Here is a 22,363-nt window from a genome sequence, read left to right on the forward strand (position 1 = left end):
ATCACCCACCTAGAGCCAGTCATCCTGTAATGCAAAGTCAAGTGGGCCTTAGAAAGCATAACTAGGAACAAGGCTAGTGGAGGTGATAGAATTCCAGTTGAGCTATTTCAAATCCTAAAAGATGATGCTGTGAAAGTGCTGCACTCAGTAGCCAGCAAATCTGGAAAACTCAGCAGTGGCCACAGGACTGGAAAAGGTAATTTTTCATTCCAATCCCAAAGAAAGGCAATGCCAAAAAATGTTCAAACTACTGCACAATTGCACTCATATCTCTTGTTAGCAAAGTAATGTTCAAAATTCTCCAAGCCAGGCTTCAACAGTCCATGAACCGTGAACTCCCAGATGTTCAAGTTGGATTTAGAAGAGGCAGAGGAACCAGAGATCAAATTGCCAACATTTGATGGATCAAAGAAAAAGCAAGCGAGTTCCAGAAAAACATCTATTTCTGCTTTATTGACTACACCAAAGCCTCTGACTGTGTGGATCATAACAAACTGTGGAAAATTCTTAAAGTGATGGGAATACCAGACCACCCGACCTGTCTCCTGAGAAATCTGTTTGCAGGTCAAGATGAAACAGAACTGGACATGGAACAACATACTGGTTCCAAATTGGGAAAGGAGTACATCAAGGCTGTATACTGTCACCATGCTTATTTAACTTATATGCAGAGTATATCATGAGAAATGCTGGGCTGGATGAAACACAAGCTGAAATCAAGATTGCCGGGAGAAATATCAATAACCTCAGATATGCAGATGACACCACCCTTATGGCAGAAAGCAAAGAACTAAAGAGCCTCTTGATGAAAGGAAAAGAGGAGAGGGAAAAAAGTAGGCTTAAAACTCAACATTCAGAAAACTAACATCATGGCATCTGGTGCCATCAGTTCAGTTCAGTTCAGTTGCTCAGTCATGTCAGACTCTTTGCGAACCCATGAACCACAGCACGCCAGGCCTCCCTGTCCATCACCAATTCCTGGAGTTTATCTAAACTCATGTCCATTGAGTTGGTGATGCCATCCAACCATCTCATCCTCTGTCATCCCCTTCTCCTCCTGCCCTCAATCTTTCCCAACATCAGGGTCTCTTCAAACGAGTCATCTCTTCACATCAGGTGGCCAAAATATTGGAGTTTCAGCTTCAACATCAGTCCTTTCAATGAACACCCAGGACTGATTTCCTTTAGGATGGACCAGTTGGATCTCCTTGCAGTCCAAGGGACTCTCAAGAGTCTTCTCCAACACCGCAGTTCAAAAGCTTCAATTCTTCTGTGCTCAGCTTTCTTTAGAGTCCAACTCTCACATCCATACATGACTACTGGAAAAACCATAGCCTTGAATAGATGTACCTTTGTTGACAAAGTAATGTCTCTGCTTTTTAATACACTGTCTAGGTTGGTCATAACTTTCCTTCCAAGGAGTAAGCATCTTTTAATTTCATGGCTGCAATCACCATCTGGAGTGATTTCGGAGCCCCAAAAAATAAAGTCAGCCACTGAACTTCATGGCAAATAGATGGGGAAACAGTGGAAACACTGGCTGAGTTTATTTTTTGGTGCTCCAAAATCACTGCAGATGGTGACTGCAGACATGAAATTAAAAGACGCTTGATCCTTGGTAGAAAAGCTATGACCAACCTAGATAGCATATTAAAAAGCAGAGACAATACTTTATCAACACAGGTCTGTCTAGTCAAAGCTATGGTTTTTCCAGCAGTCATATATGGATGTAAGAGTTGGACTATAAACAAAGCTGAGTGCCGAAGAATTGATGCTTTCGAACTGTGGTGCTGAAGACTCCTGAGAGTCCCTTGGACAGCAAGGAGAACCAACCAGTTCATCCTAAAGGAAATCAGTCCTGAATATTCATTGGAAGGACTGATGCTGAAGCTGAAGGTCCAATACTTGGCCATCTGATGCGAAGAACCAAGTCATTGGAAAAGCCCCTGATGCTGGAAAGATTGAAGGCAGGAGGAGAAGGGGATGACAGAGGATGAGATGGTTGGATGGCACCACTGACTCAATGGACATGAGTTTGAGTAGGCTCCGGGAGTTGGTGATGGACAGGGAAGCCTGACGTGCTGCAGTCTATGGGGTCGCAAAGAGTAGGATAGGACTGAGAGACTGAACTGAACTGAATTCATCTATTGATGATTTTGATTTCTGATCCAATTGCTTAATCTAAACATTTAGATATTGAAACTATTGTTATCTAGTCTTTACACTCTATAGTCAGGTCATCTTGCTCAATTAGATTTTCAGAGATGATAATATGAATCAGATTTTTCTAGTCCTTTTTTAAAACTCCTAAACCACAAATCTTTTAATTAATTTTAGTTAATGACAAACTGAAATTTCTGAGGTATAAAAAACATGTAAGTAAAATTTATATTTTTCTATGTTTATATATGTTTACAAACGGTCAATATTACAATAAAATATTTGAAATGAAAATATAGTAAAATATCTGCACTCATATTTTTCATGAGAACGCAGTTTTAAAATATAGTCTATTGAATGAGGCAGCCACCTGGTGACAGAAAACAGAACTTACAGACACTATTTTGCATGAACTGAACGTCATAAGTATTCTACACAAATAACCTCAAAAAACATAATAGCACTGTCCAACAGAAACATAATAGAAATCACATAGGTAATTTAAATTTTCTAATTGTTGCTTTTAAAATGTAAAAGAACCCCAGTAGTTTAATACAATATTTTCATGTAAACCAATATATGAAAACTATTTATCATTTCAACATGTGATCAATACATATATTTTTCATGCTAGGTCTTCAAAACACATTGTGTGTTTCATAGCACATCTCAGTTCGGACAAGCCACCTTTCACACGGCTGTAGCTAAATGGCTAATATGTGGAACAGCGCTTATCTAGAGAATGAAATGAGATCAGCAGTTACTTTGATTGCCTAAGTTCATTTCTCAGCCCTCTGCCCACTCTTAAAAGTTCCCCCCATTTCCTCTTTAAATTTTACTTTATTTTGTAAAAGTCTGGCCACCAGTATACTTTGGAGTGCTTAAACGACCCTCAAAAGCCTGTCGGCGAACGACAAGAAGACCGTTGGAGGGTCCAGGTCTTCTCTGGAGGTCACTAGGGCGTTAGGTTGGCCTGCGCTGTCCTTCGATTCGGCTTGCTCTGCGCTCAGCGGCTTCCGGCTGCGGTCAGGTACATTCCTGGAGAGCGGCGGTCGCCGGCGTTTGGACCGAGGGGCGCGTGGGGATATCAGGGCCTGATACGGGTGTCTGGCCGCCTTGTGACATCACAGCATCATGCTTTGGGGTTCAAGTTCAGCGAGGCTCCGGGCTTCCAGACCCCGAAGATCAAAGATTTTCAGTGGGAAACAGCCGGGACTGGGAGAGGCAACGACTAGGTCCCCGCTGTAAGTCGTTACTTCCCATGCGGGCCTGTGATCTGGCGAAGGCGGGTGAAAAGACACATGCAGAGTCCAAAAGACCCGCGGAGACGGGCGCTCCTCCCCACCATTTCCCAGGAGCACCAGCGGGGTCTTCCGGATGGACCCCTACCTCTGCTGATTGGTTGTAGCTTGCCGCCACGTGATCCAGAAACGGGTCAGCCACCACTTTCCCCGCCCCTCTCACCCCCTCCCCACCCGGAGGTCGCGGGAGGCGGAGAGCAGGTTTCCTAGGTAACCGCAGCGGGCAGTTGTGTACACACCAGGCCCCAGGAAAGGGAGGGTGTCCAGCCTGCTGCTGCAAGACCAGGATTAAGAGGCGGGAGTGGACTCTACTCTGTCTCCAATTGCCCCGGAATCCATCCTGTCTCTGGGATAAGGTGAGTGACTATAACCTGGTGGCCTTTGGGAGTACCTCACCTCTAGGCAAGGCCCAGGAATCTTTGCTCCCCTCTCCTCTCTCTCTGGCCACACCCGGAGGAAGACAAGAGAAAAGCAACGTTGAGGTCAAAAGACCCTTGTAATGGTGCAGTGGAGATGATGATAATAATGAGAGATAGTGACGTGACTTTATCTGAGGCCGTCAGGTTTACCGGGGCAAAGCTGAAGAGGAAACGGAGAGGGAAGGTGGCACACAGCCATCTGTGCAGCCTTTACTGAGAGAACGAAGTGCTCCTTGGACACCCTTGATACCGCTCACCTAGAACTGGAAGGGCATTTGTTTGGCGCATGAGTAATAATGGATGGATTCTGATCCCTTTATACCCAAGGCAGGAAACAATTTGACCATACAGGCCTTCTAGTTTGTAGAAAAGAAATTTGATTTGTTCACAATGACACTCTCCTCAGCTCTCATGGCAGACAGAAACGTGGTCCTTTGAACTCTAATTATTGTTCTACTCTGACCAGTCATGTAAAACTTAAGGTATTGGGTTGGCCAAATGCTTTTGGTATCATCTTGTGGAAAACCCAAATGAACTTTTTAGCCAACCCAATATTTCTTTAAGTTATAACATATAGGACCCTGTGGCATGACAACTAATTCAAGCCATCCAATAAATTGTTATCAAATACCAAGCATGTGTCAGGCACTGTGATAGGGTCATTGTTCCTGCATTCAGTGATGTAACCTGGTAAGGAACAAAGACCTGGAAGTATCACAGTACAGTAGGATAGGTGTTGTATATGTGCCACATTCTGGCCTTTATTGGAATTATGAGCAGGAGAATGATTATAATACTGACAGAATTAAAGTCTCCACACAGAAGACCCTTGATTTAAATTTTTAAGGGCATATGGAATATGCCATAAAGTCAAGGGAAAGTTAGGGAGGGGAAACAGCATATGCCAAAGTATAGAAATATCCCATGTCATTCAGAGAACTATAGTTGTGGCCAGAGCCTGGGATGCTGTCAGGAATTTTTAGTTGATGAGCTTGAAAGGTAGGCAGGAGTTAAGAGTTTGGACACCATGAATACCTTGCAAGGGGAGTTCAGTTCAGTCGCTCAGTCGTGTCCAACTCTTTGCGACCCCATGAACTGCAGCATGCCAGGCCTCCCTGTCCATAACCAACTCCTGGAGTCCACCCAAACCCATGTCCATCAAGTCGGTGATGCCATCCAACCATCTCATCCTTTGTCGTCCCCTTCTCCTCCTGCCCTCAATCTTTCCCAGCATCAGGGTCTTTTAAAATGAATCAGCTCTTTGCATCAGGTGGCTAAAGTATTGGAGTTTCAGCTTCAACATCAGTCCTTTCAATGAACACCTAGGACTGATCTCCTTTAGGATGGACTGGTTGGATCTCCTTGCAGTCCAAGGGACTCTCAAGAGTCTTCTCCAACACCACAGTTCAAAAGCATCAATTCTTCTGCACTCAGATTTCTTTATAGTCCAACTCTCACATCCATACATGACCACTGGAAAAACCATAGCCTTGACTAGACAGATCTTTGTTGACAAAGTAATGTCTCTGCTTTTGAATATGCTGTCTAGGTTGGTCATAACTTTCCTTCCAAGGAGTAAGTGTCTTTTAATTTCATGGTTGCAGTCACCATCTGCAGTGATTTTGGAGCCCAGAAAAATAAAGTCAGCCACCATTTCCACTGTTTCCCCATCTATTTGCCATGAAGTGATAAGACCATATGCCATGATCTTAGTTTTCCGAATGTTGAGCTTTAAGCCAGCTTTTTCACTCTGCTCTTTCACTTTCATCAAGAGGCTCTTTAGTTCTTCACTTTCTGCCATAAGGGTGGTGTCATCTACATATCTGAGGTTATTGATGTTTCTCCTGGCAGTTTTGATTCCAGCTTGTGCTTCCTCCAGCCCAGCATTGCTCATGATGTACTCTGCATGTAAGTTAAATAAGCAGGGTGACAATATACAGCCTTGACGTACTCCTTTTCCTATTTGGAACCAGTCTGTTGTTCCATGTCCAGTTCTAACTGTTGCTTTCTGACCTGCATACAGGTTTCTCAAGAGGCAGGTCAGGTGGTCTGGTATTCCCATCTCTTTCAGAATTTTCCACAGTTTATTGTGATCCACACAGTCAAAGGCTTTGGCACAGTCAATAAAGCAGAAATAGATGTTTTTCTGGAACTCTCTTGCTTTTTTGATGATCCATCGGATGTTGGCAATTTGATCTCTGGTTCCTCTGCCTCTTCTAAAACCAGCTTGAACATCTGGAAGTTCATGGTTCATGTATTGCTGAAGCCTGGCTTGGAGAATTTTGAGTATTACTTTACTAGCACGTGAGATGAGTGCAATTGTGTGGTAGTTTGAGCATTCTTTCACATTGCCTTTCTTTGGGATTGAAATGAAAACTAACCTTTTCCAGTCCTATGGCCATTGATGTGTTTTCCAGATTTGCTGGCATATTGAGTGCAACACTTTCACAGCATCGTCTTTCAGGATTTGAAATAGCTCAACTGGAATGCCATCACCTCCACTAGCTTTGTTCGTAGTGATGCTTCTTAAGGCCCACTTGACTTCACATTCCAGGATGTCTGGCTCTAGGTGAGTGATCACACCATTGTGATTATCTTGGTCGTGAAGATCTTTTTTTTACAGTTCTGTGTATTCTTGCCACCTCTTCTTAATATCTTCTGCTTCTGTTAGGTCCCTACCATTTCTGTCCTTTATTGAGCCCATCTTTGCATGAAATGTTCCTTTTGTATTTCTAATTTTCTTCAAGAGATCTCTAGTCTTTCCCATTCTATTGTTTTCCTCTATTTCTTTGCATTGATCGCTGAGGAAAGCTTTCTTATCTCTTCTTCCTATTCTTTGGAACTCTGCATTCAAATGGGTATATCTTTCCTTTTCTCCTTTGCTTTTCACTTCTCTTCTTTTTGCAGCTATTTGTAAGCCTCCTCAGACAGCCATTATGCTTTTTTGCATTTCTTTTTCTTGGGGATGGTCTTGATTCCTGTTTCCTGTACAATGTCATGAACCTCCATCCATAGTTCATCAGGCACTCTGTCTATCAGATCTAGTCCCTTAAATCTATTTCTCACTTCCACTGTATAGTCATAAGGGATTTGATTTAGGTCATACCTGAATGGTCTAGTGGTTTTCTCCATTGTCTTCAATTTCAGTCTGTATTTGGCAATAAGAAGTTCATGATCCGAGCCACAGTCAGCTCTCCCGGTCTTGTTTTTGCTGCCTGTATAGAGCTTCTCCATCTTTGGCTGCAAAGAATATAATCAGTCTGATTTCAGTGTTGACCATCTGGTGATGTCCATGTGTAGAGCAAGGGGAGTAGTGTGAGCAAATTTCCATTTTGGGAGGTTGCTGGCTTCCCAGGTGACTCAGTAGTAGAGAATCTGCATGCAATTCAGGAGACACAGGAGATGTGGGTTCGATTTCTGGGTTGGAAAGATCACCTGGAGAAGGATAATGGCAACCCACTCCAGTATTCTTGCCTGGAGAATCCCATGGACAGGGGAGCCTGGCAGGCTACAGTCCATGGAGTCGCAAAGAGTCAGACATGACAGAGTAATTGGCGTCATGGAAGTGTGGCGGATCGATTGGCAGGAAGTGAGACTATATGGAAAACTTCAGTTAAGTTGAAGTAATGAAAACCTGAATCAAGGCAGAAGCAATTGGATAGAGGGGAGGAACAAAGAAACTTGACAGACATTTAGCAGGTATATTTCAAGGGTACATATATGCGAAATGATTTAATAAGTGAGCAAAAGTGGGGGGAAGAATGAAAGAGTGATTGAGCATCAGTTCCAGGCTTCTTACTTGAATAATTAGAACAATGATATCATTTACCAAGAGAAAATATGCATTCGGAGAAGCAGGTTGGCTGGAAAATATAATGATTCAGTTTTGAACATACTGAGTTTGAGACACATTCTGATGGAGCTTTCCATATGGGTAGTTGGGTTATTGCACAGAAAGAAAGCAAGATAAAAATTAGTAATTTTTCACCAAGAAGGAAACTATTAATCAGAAAATTAGGCATTAAATATCAAGTAGAGAAAAGTCAAGGAGAAAAAGTCAAACCAAAGAAGAAAACTTAAGAGTCATCAGCGTCGTCAGATTTCATCTCAGAGTCAAATTAAGTTAAAAGCTAAAACTCGTCCAGTGTCTTTGGCATTAAACCAGTGTTGACCTGGAAAAAGAAGATGCAGTTGCCTCAAGTATCCCCACTGAGACAGCAGTAAATTGAGAACTGAATAGAGGTACTGAAGTGTTGCTAATTACTCCCTATGTTTGCTAATGCTCTAATATGGTGCTGCTGCTGCTGCTAAGTCACCTCAGTCGTGTCTGACTCTGTGCGACCCCATGGACTGCAAGCCTACCAGGCTTCTCCATCCATGGGATTCTCCAGGAAAGAACACTGGAGTGGGTTGCCATTTCCTTCTCCAAATATGGTGCTAATGACTTATATCTAAAAGTTTTTTTGTAAAGGGATCTAAAATCAGCTAATATTGAATACAGGATAGGAGAATTTTTTTTTTTTAGTAATGACAATATTTGTGTATGAAGAGAAAAGAGACCCTAGAGAAGGAAAGATGGGAATAAATGAAAAGAAGAAAAATTTGGCAGATCAGTATTCTGAAGAGTCTGAAGAGAATGGGATGAGTACACAGGAAAAGGGATTCATTTGGGACAGGAGAAAGAATATTTTTTCTAAGATGAGTCAGAAATGAAATAAACACAGTTGACTCTTGAACAATCCACATATAATTCATAGTCAGCCAGCTTATCCTTTGTTTCTCCTTATCCTCAAATTCAGGAAGGCATGGACTGTGTCAGTCAGTCATTTCAGTTGCTCAGTCGTGTCCAACTCTTTGTGATCCCATGGACTGCAGCACACCAGGCTTCCCTGTCCATCACTAACTCTTGGAGCTTGCTCAAATTCATGGCCATCGAGTTGGTGATGCCATCCAACCATCTCATCCTCTGTCGTTCCCTTTTCCTCTTGCCTTCAGTCTTTCCCAGCATCAGGGTCTTTTCCAGTGAATCAGTTCTTCACATCAGGTGGCCAAAGTATTGGAGCTTCAGCTTCAGCATCAGTCCTTCAAATGAATATTCAGGACTGATTTCCTTTAGGATGGACTGGTTTGATCTCCTTGCAGTCCAAGGGACTCTCAAGTGTCTTCTCCAACACCACAGTTCAAAAGCATCAGTTCTTCAGCACTTAGCTTTTTTAATGGTCCAACTCTCATAAGCATACATGACTACTGGAAAAGCCATACCTTTGACTAGACGGACCTTTGTCAGTAAAGTAATGTCTCTGCTTTTTAAGTTTAGATTTGTCATAGCTTTTCTTCCAGGGAGCAAGCATCTTTTAATTTCATGTCTGCAGTCACCATCTGCAGTGATTTTTGGAGCCCAAGAAAATAAAGTCCATCAGTGTTTCCATTGTTTCCCCATCTGTTTGCCATGAAGTGATGGGACCAGATGCCATGATCCTAGTTTTCTGAATGTTGAGTTTTAAGCCAACTTTTTCACCTTCCTATTTCACTTTCATCAAGAGGCTCTTAGTTCCTTTTAGCTTTGTGTCACATGGGTGGTGTCATTTGCATATCTGAGGTTATTGATATTTCTCCCTGCAATCTTGATTCCAGCTTGTGCTTCATCCAGTCCAGCATTTCGCATGATGAACCGTGTAGTACTGTAGTATTTACTGTGGGAAAATATCTGCATATAAGTGGGCCTGTGCAGTTCAAACCTGTGTTACTCAAGGGTCAGCTATATATTTTAAGAGATATGGGCATTTAAGAAGTGTCTATCTCATGGCATCATGGCATCATTGTTCTCTGTGAAAATAGGAACAAGATCATCTACTGAGTGAGAGAGAGAACTTGAGGTGAGTGGTAAAAATTTAAAATAGTCCACATGTTGTGAATCTCAGGTCTGTATCTCTAGTCCTACTCCTTAGGAGAGGAAGTTGAAGAGGAAAATATAAAATATCTGTTGTTGGATTCAACTCATTGCATTCATAGTGATTTCAACTCACATGACCAACCAGTCAAGTGAAATCTTTCAGCAGTACTCCAGAGCAGAGATCAGAGGTGACTGGATCAATCCAAGGTTTGAGATTTGAAGGATGAAAGCTATAGATGGTGGCCTCTGGCTCTCTGGAGAAACTCGAGAAGACCTGCAGTTTCTTAGATGGACAGGTCCTAAAAAGAGGTTTCCCAGGTGCAGGAGAGTAAGTACAAGCTGGGCATCAGGACACTCACCTCTAGATGGAATCAGAAGTTGGAAGCCTTGGGACTACTTGAGTTTGGAGAAAACATAGGAGGTTTGTAAATGCCAGGAAGGTCCATAATTATGTATTATTAATTATGCATAATCACATAATTCAGATGTAGTTATAAAAATTATATAATTTGAGGGTTTTAAGTTAAATGTTTCACTAATTAACTACTGAATTACAACAAGGTTTTTCTTAAGTGAGGGCACTGGTGAAGAGAAGTTAAGGTGAAGTGAAAGAAAGGTTGATATCGCAAATATGAATATTTCTCTCTGAAGAAAAAGTAGTCTTTGAAAAAGAATAGATTCGTGTATATGTATAACTGAATCGCTTTGCTTTACAACTGAAACTATCATAACATTTGTAATCAACTATACTTCAACATAAAATAAAAAGTTTGCAAAAAGAAAGAAAAAATAGTCTTCTTGAATAAATGGAGAGTTAGTTATATCTTGTTCTAAAGGAAGATTCAATACTGGAAAGGTGGAAGTTCTCCCTAAATTATTTACAATCTAATCTCAGTCAGAGTCCCAAGTGAATTTTTAAAACTAAATGCAAAATAATTATAAATATTACTTGGAAAAATAAATATGAAAGAGTAACCAGGAAATTTCAAAAAAAAAGAAATGAGGTAGAAATTTACAATATAAATCACAATTATTAACACAGGGTAATACTGTAGGAATAAATAGAGCTAACGGAAAGCACAGATTAGAAAGTCCAAAATTAGACTCAGCTACATATGATAATTTAGTGAATAATGAAGGGAGCAGTTAATATCTTCTCTAATAGATATCTTGGGCATAGACTACAGGCTAGAAAACTTGGATCACTGTTTGGTGACTCTGGGGGTGCTAAAGGCAGGCTTTGTCCCTTGTGTGGTGGTGGGCAGACAGGCTTTTCCTTTGGTGCTCACAGACATTAAACCAGAATGTAGGGGCCCTCCTTTACTTGGGATGCCATCCAAGTAAACCTAGGAGGAAAGACTGCAGTCTGCATCTCTATATGGGCCTCTGATGGAGTATCTAAACTCCTTCAGGTAGTTCTTTGCTGCCCGCTCCCTTGTCTGCCCACTCCTATGCTGTAATATTTGGGGATTATCCAAGAATAGTGTAAAGAGACAGCTGCCAATTGGAAGCAGGGAAGGAATGGTCAATCTTACTTTCAGTATAGATCTAGCATCTAACTACTGCTCACCATCTTCACTACTACCACCCAGTTCCAGCTGCCACCCTTTCTCACCTTATTACAACTGCTCCTTGACTGATCTCCTTGCTTCTCCCATCAACCCCTGCAGTCTATTTTCAACACAGTAGCTAGGGCAATCCTTTTCAAAACCCAAGACAGCTTGTGTTATTCTTTCATTCAAAATCCTCATATAGCTTTACATCTTATTCAAGAAGAAATCCACCCCACAGTACTTCTCTGACTTCACATCCTTCCATCCTTCCAGTTTTCCACATGCTAGCAAGGTAATGCTCAAAATCCTTCAAGTTAGGATTTAGCAATACATGAACTGAGAACTTCCAGATGAACAAGCTGGATTTAAAAAGGGCAGAGGAACCAGAAATCAAATTGCCAACATCCGTTAGATCATACAGAAAGCAAGGAATTCCAAAAAAACCTATTTCTGCTTCATTGGCTACATTGAAGTCTTTGACTGTGTGGATCACAACAAACTGGAAAATTCTTCAAGAGATGGGAATACTAGACTACGTTACCTGCCTCCTGAGAAACCTGTATGCAAGTCAAGAGGCAACAGTGAGAACCAGACATGGAACAATGAATTGATTCAAAATTGGGAAAGGAGTGTGTCAAGGCTGTATATTGTCATTCTGCTTATTTAACTTATATGCAGAGTACATCATGAGAAATGCCAGGTTGGATTAAACTCAAGCTGGAATCAAGATTGCTGGGAGAAATATCAATAACCTCAGATATGCAGATGACACCACCCTATTGGCAGAAAGTGAAGATGAACTAAAGAGCTTCTTGATGAAGGTGAAAGAGGAGAGTGAAATAGCTGGCTTAAAACTCAACAATCAGAAAACTAAGATCATGGCATCTGGTTCTATCACTTCATGGCAAACAAATGGGGAAACAATGGAAACAGTGACAGATTTTATTTTCTTGGGCTCCAAAATCACTGTGGACGATTACTGCAGCCATGAAATTAAAAGATGCTTGCTCCTTGGAAGAAAAGCTATGACAAACCTAGACAGTGTATTAAAAGGCAGAGACAGCACTTTGCCGACAAAGATCCATCTAGTCAAAGCTGTGGTTTTTCCAGTAGTCATGTATGGATGTGAGAGTTGGACCATTAAGAAAGCTGAACACTGAAGAATTGATGCTTTCGAACTGTGGTGCTGGAGAAGACTCTTGAGAGTCCCTTGGACAGCAAGGAGATCAAACCAGTCAAACCTAAAGGAAATCAGTTGTGAATATTCATTGGAAGGACTGATGCTGAAGCTGAAACTCCAATACTTTGGCCACCTGATGCAAAGAGCCAACTCATTGGAAAAGACCCTGATGCTGGGAAATACTGAGGACATGAGGAGAAGGGAGCAACAGAGGAGGAGAGGTTGGATGGTATCACCGACTCAATGGACATGAGTTTGAGCAAACTCCAGATGATAGTGAAGGACAGGGAAGCCTGGTGTCCTGCAGTCCATGGGATCACAAAGAGTCAAACAAATCTGAGTGACTGAATAACATATTAAGACCAGATTCCTATATTTTTCTAAATAGTATATATCTGGAACAATATAATGAATATATTAAAAATTAATGAAATAGTAGCCTACATTTTATTGAAGCTATGTAGTTATTTAGTATTTCATACCATTAAGAAGTTGACTAGTTCATTTTAATAAACATTTATTGCCATGCCTATGGTATGTTACTAAGTCCTGAGGATTCTTTTCTTTGCTAACTATACTTAGAAAACTGTATTCAGTTTGGGACATTACAACATCATAGAAAAAATGAACTGGAACTGATTCAAGGAAGAAAAACAAGAATCTTTTTAGTAAGAGAACTAAAAGTCATGAACTTGGGGCAAGATAAAGGTATAGATGAGAGCTGATTATGTTCTTCAAGTATTAAAGGCTCATAATGTCGAAGAAAAATTAGGCTTGTTTTATTTGAATGCAGGAGGTAAAATGACAGTGAATGGGGAGGAGTTATGGAGAGACAGAATTAAATTCAGAATAAAAAAATAACTTTCCAAGAGAAAATTTCAGAGATGGAATGGACTGTCTTGGGGTCCAGACATTCTTGGTAATGTACTGTTGGAAAATGTTAAGTCACAGATGAGTAAGTCCACCTAAGTAATGTTAAGGTCCCTTTACATAATATGGCATGATTCTGGTACTTACTTCAACTTTTCCTTTTTCTTAATAGATATATTGTTATAACCTTTATTTTTAATGGAAGATGATTGAATGTGAAAACGTAAACCAACACGACATAATTAAAGAACTGGTGAGTCAAAACCAGATTTCTTTTCAACTACATTTGTAAGAATACTAATTGAAACATTTTTACACTTCTCTCTGGAGTTTATCTAAAGATTTCTTCTATGATCTGTGGAAGTAGAGAAAAACCATGTATGCGGTACAGCTTTTCTTCTTGTGAGTCAAAATGTCATCAGTAAAACACAGTTTATAATTTCTAATATCAAAAATAATTTATTATCTTAAAAAGGTAATAACCCAGTTTCTTTTTTGAAAACAGTGTTTATGCAATGGTTTGTCTTATGAGATGATTGGACAAGAAGGATCAGATACTTCAAAACTGGAAATGTTTTTCTCAGGGTATCCTCGTATAGTTGGATTGTCATTATTTCCTAATTTAACAAGTCTCACAATTGTTGCTCAAGATATAAAAGAAATTTCAGGACTAGAAACTTGTTTACAGCTTAAAGAACTTTGGATTGCTGAATGCTGCATAGAGGTAAGCCTAAACATAACCTTACATGAAGTATTTGTACTAAATTATTTGGCTTCGTTAAATAATTCATTGAAGTATATGCTTGAGGCATGGATCAAAACAGATAAATTCATACATGATGAATTAAACTCTTTACCCAGTAAAACAAAAGAAACATTTAAATGGGCAAAATATAAAAATAGATGTATACAAAGGATAAAATAGAAATAATTGAAAAAATAGACACATTCTACTTTTTAATAATCAAATCAGATCAACTAATACCCCGTATTGCTTTGTAATAAAACTGGTTTATTTTAACACTACTGGTTGTATGAAAATTATAACATCTGTATTGAAAAGCCATATTGCAAAATAAATCAAGAGCCAGAGATAAGTATATACCTTTTGACTCAGAAATCCCTATTCTAAGATTTTATCCTAGAGAAGTAATTAAAAGCAGAAAACCCTATACATAAATTTATTTGTTGTAATATTATTTGTAATAGTTAAAATTTTGAAACAAATAATCATATAAGATTATTTTTAAGAAAATTATTATAAACATGAAATATTTTGTAAATACTATAATTTGAAAGATTATAAAAACATTTTTTTAGATGACTTTAAGTTTAAAAAAAATCCCTCAAAATTGTCTAGTTATTATGATTATAACCATATAAAATAGGTATCAAATTGATTAAAATTTCAGACACGACTGAGCGACTTCCCTTTCACTTTTCACTTTCATGTATTGGAGAAGGAAATAGCAACCCACTCCAGTGTTCTTGCCTGGAGAATCCCAGGGACCTGGTGGGCTGCCGTGTGTTGGGTTGCACAGAGTCAGACACGACTGAAGCGACTTAGCAGCAGCAGCAGAGAATATGAAAATTGAAAATAGTTGTATTTAAGTAGAGCAATTATATGATTTTTTAATTTCAGTTCATTTTTCTGGGTATTGATTTTGCAGTCTATTCTGAAAATGTGATTTTTAAAGAAAAATGTACTTAAAACGTACCTTATTGAAAGGATTAATAAAACATAAATATTCAGTCTCCTCTTTTTTGTTTTACAGAAAATTGGAGGTCTTCAAGAATGCAGAAGTTTAGAAAAGCTATACTTATATTATAATAAAATTTCTAAAATAGAAAATTTAGAGAAATTATCCAGATTGGAGGTTCTTTGGCTGAACCACAATGCAATTAAATATATTGAGGTAAGATAATTTCAGTGATTTATATTTAAAGTCAGTCATATATGCAGACGACACCACCCTTATGGCAGAAAGTGATGAGAAACTAAAAAGCCTCTTGATGAAAGTGAAAGAGGAGAGTGAAAAAGTTGGCCTAAAACTCAACATTCAGAAAACTAAGATCATGGTATCTGGTCCCATCACTTCATGGGAAATAGATGGGGAAACAGTGGAAACGGTGGCTGACTTTATTTTTGGGGGCTCCAAAATCACTGCAGATGGTGACTGCAGCCATGAAATTAAAAGACACTTACTCCTTGGAAGGAAAGTTATGACCAACCTAGATAGCATATTCAAAAGCAGAGACATTACTTTGCCAACAAAGGTTCGTCTAGTCAAGGCTATGGTTTTTCCAGTAGTCATGTATGGATGTGAGAGTTGGACTGTGAAGAAAGCTGAGTGCTGAAGAATTGATGCTTGCGAACTGTGGTGTTGGAGAAGACTCTTGAGAGTCCCTTGGACTGCAAGAGGTCCAACCAGTCCATCCTAAAGGAGATCAGTCCTGGGTGTTCATTGGAAGGACTGATGCTAAAGCTGAAACTCCAATACTTTGGCCACCTCATGCTAAGAGTTGACTCATTGGAAAAGACCCTGATGTTGGGAGGGATTGGGGGCTGGAGGAGAAGGGATGACAGAGGATGAGATGGCTGGATGGCATCACCAACTCAATGGACATGAATTTGAGTAGACTCCGGGAGTTGGTGATGGACAGGGAGGCCTGGCGTGCTGCGATTCATGGGATCACAATGAGTCAGACACGACGGAGCGACTGAACTGACTGACTGACTCCTGTAGAGCTTAACCAGTGTCCAAGAAATATTCATGACTAGTTTAATTATTGTTGAGAACTAATGCATATATAGTATATTATAGCATATAGAGAACCTCATATGCATAATTTTCTTTATTTCTTCTACCATGTCTGGGAGGTAAGATGTTATTTCTTCTTTGAGGGTTAAAAATAAAAAGGAGGTTTGGAGAAGTTTTATATATAACTTGTTCTGTATGTATTCTTTTTCCTCCTCCTCTTCTTTTCCTCTCTACTCCGCTCCCTGTTCCCTTCTCCTTCAGTAATTCTCTCCAGATTCCAGAAAACAAGGTAGGCTGCACTGAGTTCTAAGCTTGTAAAGTAAACAGCACCTGGTGCTTGAAACACCAGGAGAGCTAACCAGCTTGCTCAGATGACTTATAAACATAGATTTTAATGATTTCTTCTAAATTATATGTTGCCTAAATTTTTTAGGGCTTGCAAACTTTGAAGAATTTAAGTGATCTCAACCTTGCTGGAAATCTAATAAGCAGCATTGGTATGTACAGTTTCATTTGAAATATGAGATAATGTTACAATAATTTTTTAAAGTCCAGTCTTAGATTTCTTTCTTTTAGACTTTTTGTATGATATCTTTACAAAGTATTTCTAAATCTGTAGTTAAAGGTATAAAAAGTACAGTCTTAGATTTCTTTCTTTTAGACTTTTTGTATGATATCTTTACAAAGTATTTCTAAATCTGTAGTTAAAGGATATGGAAATACTACCCATTGATCAGTGGTTACTAGTTGTGCAACGTTACTGTTAGAAAAGATGGTCATATACAACTCAGAAACATGGCGAGATATGAATAGGAGGCAAAATAAGAAATTTAATTTTTTTCTCATCTTGTTTTTTTAAATTAAAGGTCGATGTCTTGATCCCAATGAACAACTAGAAAGATTAAACCTTTCTGGTAACCAAATATGTTCTTTCAAGGTATGTTTAAGTGGAATAATTTATTTTTATTTATCAGTCTGAATCATGAGCCATCTTATTGAAGAAAATAGGCTAAATATTCCCCTCTTTAAGAATAATTTAATTGTTTTGGGCTACCGAATACTTCCACAAATTTTCACATCATCTGATAAATTGGCCCCAATGATCTGACACTATTAAAACCAAAGAAAATAACTATTTAGTTGGTTTTTAGGATACCACTTTCTCTTAGTTTTTCTCCCATCTTTCTGGCTATACCTCTTCAGTTTTCTGGCTTTTCATTCTCTTCTAGCACCTAAAAAATGGATTGTCCCAAGTTAGTCCAAGATCTTTTCTCATTTCTATCTGCATTCATTCTCTAATCACTCTAATCATCTTACAACTTTAAATACGTTTATCCACTAATTACTCCTAAATTGGTATCTCTATTTTGCCTAAAAAAATGATAGACATCTCCTATCCTAACTCAAACTGATTTTCCCTTCACCAGACCTTCATCTCCTGCAGCCTTCTCCATTTCTCTAAAAGGCATCTCTATTCTTCTGATAACTTAAGCCAAAATCCTTAGTCATTCCATGCCCCATATCCAGTGCCTCAGCAAATTCTGTTGGCTCTACCTTCAGAATATGTCGAGTCTGACCATTTTTTAACCGCCTGTATCACTGTTAAGCCTGATTCAAGACACCATCTTCTCTTTCTTTACTGAAAAAAAAAAAAAAAACCCTCCTAACAGTTCTCCCTGTGTTTACCCTTCACTATACTCAGTCTGTTCTTTACATAGCATCCTGCCCCTTTAAATATATGTCAGATCAAATCACTTCTGCTCAAAAACCCATCCTTGGTTTCTCATCTCTTTCAGAGTAAAAGCCACTTCTTGCAATGGCCCATCAGATTCTATATAATCTAGTTTCCCCACTGTCTCTCTGACTACAGCTTCTATCACTCTCCCCTTTGTTTACATCATTCTAGCCTCTCTGGTCTCTTCACTATTCCTTAAATATATCTAAGACAGTCACCTTAGAGCCTTTGCACTTGCTGGAATATTCTTCCCCCATATATCTTCATGGGCTTCCCCCATAGCTCAGTTGGTAAAGAGCCTGACTGCAATGCAAGAGACCTGGGTTGGGAAGATCCCCTGGAGAAGGAAATGGCAACCCACTCTGATATTCTTGCCTGAAGAATCCCATGGACAGAGGAGCCTGACAGGCTACCGTCTATCGGGTCGCAAGAGTTGGACATGATTGAGCGACTAAGTGCACAGCATGCTCACATATATCCTCATAGCTCATCTCATTTCTTTCCAGGCTTTATTCGAATGTTATGTTCTTAGCTATGCCTTTCTGGCCTAATTTAGATAAAATAGCAACAATCCCTACTTCCCTCTTCCAACTGGAAGCATTCCCATCATTTTTCCCCTGTTCTATTTTTCCTATTGGAACTTATCCAGAAAGCTTACTAGAATACAAGCTCCATGAGTACAGGAACTCACCTGTTTTATTCACTTCTCTATCCACAATACGTAAAGCAGTATTTGACTTGTAATAAACCTCAGTAAACATTTGTGAGGTACATAAATGAGAGAGAAAAAAATAAGACAGTGTTTATGGCATATAGTGTGGGTAAAAATACATAGCATTCATAATTTTGACAGTGTCAGAATGAAGTACATATTCAAACACTTCCTCTAGGTAATACTGAAGAAAGGTGGGCAGATTTACTATTTAAATAATTCTGAATTGATCGATATTAAAGTAGGCATTCTTTTCCTCAAAAAAGATTATAGAACACCAAAAAGCTGTAGAATGAGGCAGAATGTTTGAAGTGAAAGTTGCTCAGCTGTGTCTGACTCTTTATCACCACATGGACTGTAGCCCACAAGGTTCTGTCCAGGAATTCTCCAGGCAAGAATACTGGAGTGGGTTGCCATGCTTTTCTCCAGGGGATCTTCCCGACCCAGGGATTGAACCCAGGTCTCCCGCATTGCAGGCAGATTCTTTACCGTGAGGCAGAATGTTATAAGCACCTTAAAAGAAATTTAAATAAAATTTAAATAAAACCTAATTTTATTGGTAAAATTAAAGAGGAAATATTTGATGTGAACATTGAAGGGCTGACAGAATTTCAACAGGCAATGTAGGGAGAATCTTCTACAACATAGTTGGAAGTAGGCATTCCAAAGATGAGAAGAACCACATGCAGAAAGAAGTGGAGGTAGGAAATCAAGGGGTTTATTTGTAGTAACAACAGCAACAAAGATCAGAGGGAGCTATGAAACATATATTCAAAATGTGTATCTGTATACACTTAAATATTACCTACACTCATTTGTTACCTTAAATATTACCTAAAGTTAGATGACACTGGAGTCTATGAAAGCACAACATCTCACTGAAAATTAGTGGTATGGTACCTGGTACAGATGGAAAAGGGCACACAAATTTTTTCATCACCACCAAGATAGTATCTTTTTAGGGTGACTGGAAAGGTTAGACATAAAAATTCAGAATAGTAGTATTTCAGGAACATTCCTAGGATGAGAATAGTAAAAGTTGCTGTGAGTTATGCTCAGTGTTTTGCTCAGTAGGTAATATTTAAGCTAACAAATGAGACATGAACAGGAGTTACCTAAGGAAAGAGCATTCCAAGCAAAGGTGTGCAGGACCTAGGTGGTGGAAAGATGGTGGCAAATTTAAAAAACTAGAAATCCTCTGTCTGGAGCAGAACGAGGGAGAGAGTATGAGTTGAGGCTGAAGAACAGAATGCTGGGAGGATGAGGTATCACCCTGCCAAGAAGCCATATGGAAGCTTATCTCACCCTGGCCTGCCACGGCAGCCTTGTGGCGAAGAGCAGAGGCTGCACAGCCAGGAAGACCTGTCATTTCTAGCCCTGCCACAAACCAGGGGCGGCGCAATACAATGGTAACGTGATGCTGAAGTGACATAATAATATAAGGTTCTTAGAATAAAGACTGAACATCACTCAATAGATAGGCTATTTTATTATTAGTCTCACTGTTATAATGTTAACCTATTTCAGTCTCCTCACCAAAAGAAGGGATTAAATAGGACTATTGTGAAGATTCACTGTATGGCATAAAATTAAAAAGACTCTCTGCAATAATGGCGGCTACTTCTCAAAAAAACATTGAGCATAACTCACAGCAACTGTTACTATTCTCATCCTAGGAATGTTCCTGAAATACTACTGTTCTGAATTTTTATGTCTAACCTTTCCAGTCACCCTAAAAAGATACTATCTTGGTGGTGATGAAAAAATTTGTGTGCCCTTTTCCATCTGTACCAGGTACCATACCACTAATTTTCAGTGAGATGTTGTGCTTTCATAGACTCCAGTGTCATCTAACTTTAGAGTGTAGGTGAAGGATTCCTGTGTAAGACTTCAAAGTTCACACCCACCATAGCTTAGACTCATGGTCAGATGCAAACCAGCCACCCAGAAAACAGTATCTTCATACTTCAGAACTATCAGTGGTTTACCTTCCTTGCCCTGCAGAATTTGACCAAATAATTCTCTGCACAAGTCTATCCAGCAGTCTCCTTTCTAGAGAAACACTGCTTAGTGCCACTCCTGGGCTATGGGCCCAGCCATAGCCTCAGGTCCAGCCAGGGAGCCAAGTTCTCACTTGTCCATAGATAGCTGGGACACACATTGTCCACCTCCTCCTTACTGTTGATTCTGGCAGCCTGACTTCATTACTTGCTTCCTGATTCCATTTGTACTTTATCTTCTAAATTAGAACCTCCTGATTCTTGCCTTGGATTTCCTTTAGTTCTGATTCTGAGTCTCCTAACTAGCATTGCATTCCATCAAGTCCACTCTACCATCATACCCTCCTACCCCAGGCCCCCCTAGTAATATTATTATCGAGAAAGATGTGAGGATGTCTTAGAGATTGGTGGAAAGTAATATGTTGAAGTTATTTAGATGAATAAATGTTATTCTCTAGTGAAAAAGATGCTAAATACTTGAAAAATGGATCAATACTTAAACAGCAGACTCTGTTTCCATGCATTTTAAATGTAAAAGGCCAAAGAGTATTTACTAAATCATGTATGTATTCCATATGATTTTAATTTAAAGGTAAAAGATGTAATTACATTAACAACCCTTACCCTTCCAGAGTCTGTGAGGAAAAAGAGGGCCTTAGGAGAAAGCTAGATTTCAGTTGCCTTTAATAGGCAGAAATGGAATTTATAGAAACAGAAAACCTCAAATCAAAAGAAAACCTAAAACTCAGGATATCAGTGGTAATTATGATAGAACAGAGGTGCCATAAGTCTTTGGTTATAATAGCAGACCTGGAGGCTAAGGAAAAGAGTGGTGGTCGGTGCGGGGAGTTTGATGAAGCTTGTAGGAGACCTGCACCCTTGTTACTGCTGGGCACTTGTTGGCAAAGGGGCTGTGTGCAAAGAGGGAATGGAGTCTGAAGGAATAAATGGGCTCCAAGATTTCATGTGGAATACATGATTCAGTAAATACTCTTTGGCCTTTTACATTTAAAATGCATGGAAACAGAGTCTGCTGTTTAAGTATTGATCCATTTTTCAAGTATTTAGCATCTTTTTCACTAGAGAATAACATTTATTCATCTAAATCACTTCCACATATTAAGGTACATAATTAAAATGCATTAATTAAGTTATGGGTGATCTTAAGAATTCAAATGCCTTTTTTAGAAATGGACAGTTGAAATTAATTCCTTTATTACTGTTCTAGGACCTTACTAACTTAACCAGGCTACGTCACTTAAAGGATTTATGTCTGAATGATCCTCAGTATAAAACCAATCCAGTTTGTGTGCTGTGTAATTATTCCACACATGTGTTATATCATTTGCCTTGCCTTCAAAGACTCGATACGTTTGATGTGTCACCAAAGCAGATCAAGGAACTGGCAGATGTAAGTGTATCCCTAATCAGGTATCTGTGACTTCAGTGTAATGAACTGCCTCTTTCTGGCCATGTCAACGTGTGGTAGGTGGTAGTGTTTTGTCAGTGTTGTCACCAATTCTCCTTCTGCCCAGTGAGCTGGATATTTCACATAAATGCATATAAATAATAATAATATTAGTACTAGAACCTCAATTTTGATGACAATACTGGAAGGTAAAATAATAGAAAAACATTTATAATTTATATAACCTTAAAGAAGAAAATCTGAAAAATTATCATCAATGCTAAGAATATACGAAAATTAATAAAACCTAAACAAAGTAGAAATGAAACAAGTAACTTCCTCTCATTTGGAATATTATATATCAAAATTA

General features: G+C 39.2%; 1 protein-coding gene across 1 annotated transcript in view; it reads left to right on the forward strand.

Annotated features, from left to right (window-relative positions):
- Nucleotides 1–3,690: 3,690 nt before the first annotated feature.
- Nucleotides 3,691–22,363, forward strand: part of LRRC9 (leucine rich repeat containing 9) — a 123,089-nt gene continuing 104,416 nt past the window's right edge. The window contains exons 1-7 of the mRNA XM_055538237.1: nt 3,691–3,817; nt 13,549–13,629; nt 13,882–14,100; nt 15,152–15,292; nt 16,572–16,635; nt 17,005–17,075; nt 21,814–21,996. Coding sequence (XP_055394212.1) covers nt 13,582–13,629; nt 13,882–14,100; nt 15,152–15,292; nt 16,572–16,635; nt 17,005–17,075; nt 21,814–21,996 — 726 coding nt within the window. The 5' untranslated portion in view covers nt 3,691–3,817; nt 13,549–13,581. The remainder of the gene's footprint in view (nt 3,818–13,548; nt 13,630–13,881; nt 14,101–15,151; nt 15,293–16,571; nt 16,636–17,004; nt 17,076–21,813; nt 21,997–22,363) is intronic.

The sequence above is a fragment of the Bubalus kerabau genome, chromosome 10 (genome assembly GCF_029407905.1).
Source record: "Bubalus kerabau isolate K-KA32 ecotype Philippines breed swamp buffalo chromosome 10, PCC_UOA_SB_1v2, whole genome shotgun sequence".
Classification (NCBI taxonomy): domain Eukaryota; kingdom Metazoa; phylum Chordata; class Mammalia; order Artiodactyla; family Bovidae; genus Bubalus; species Bubalus kerabau.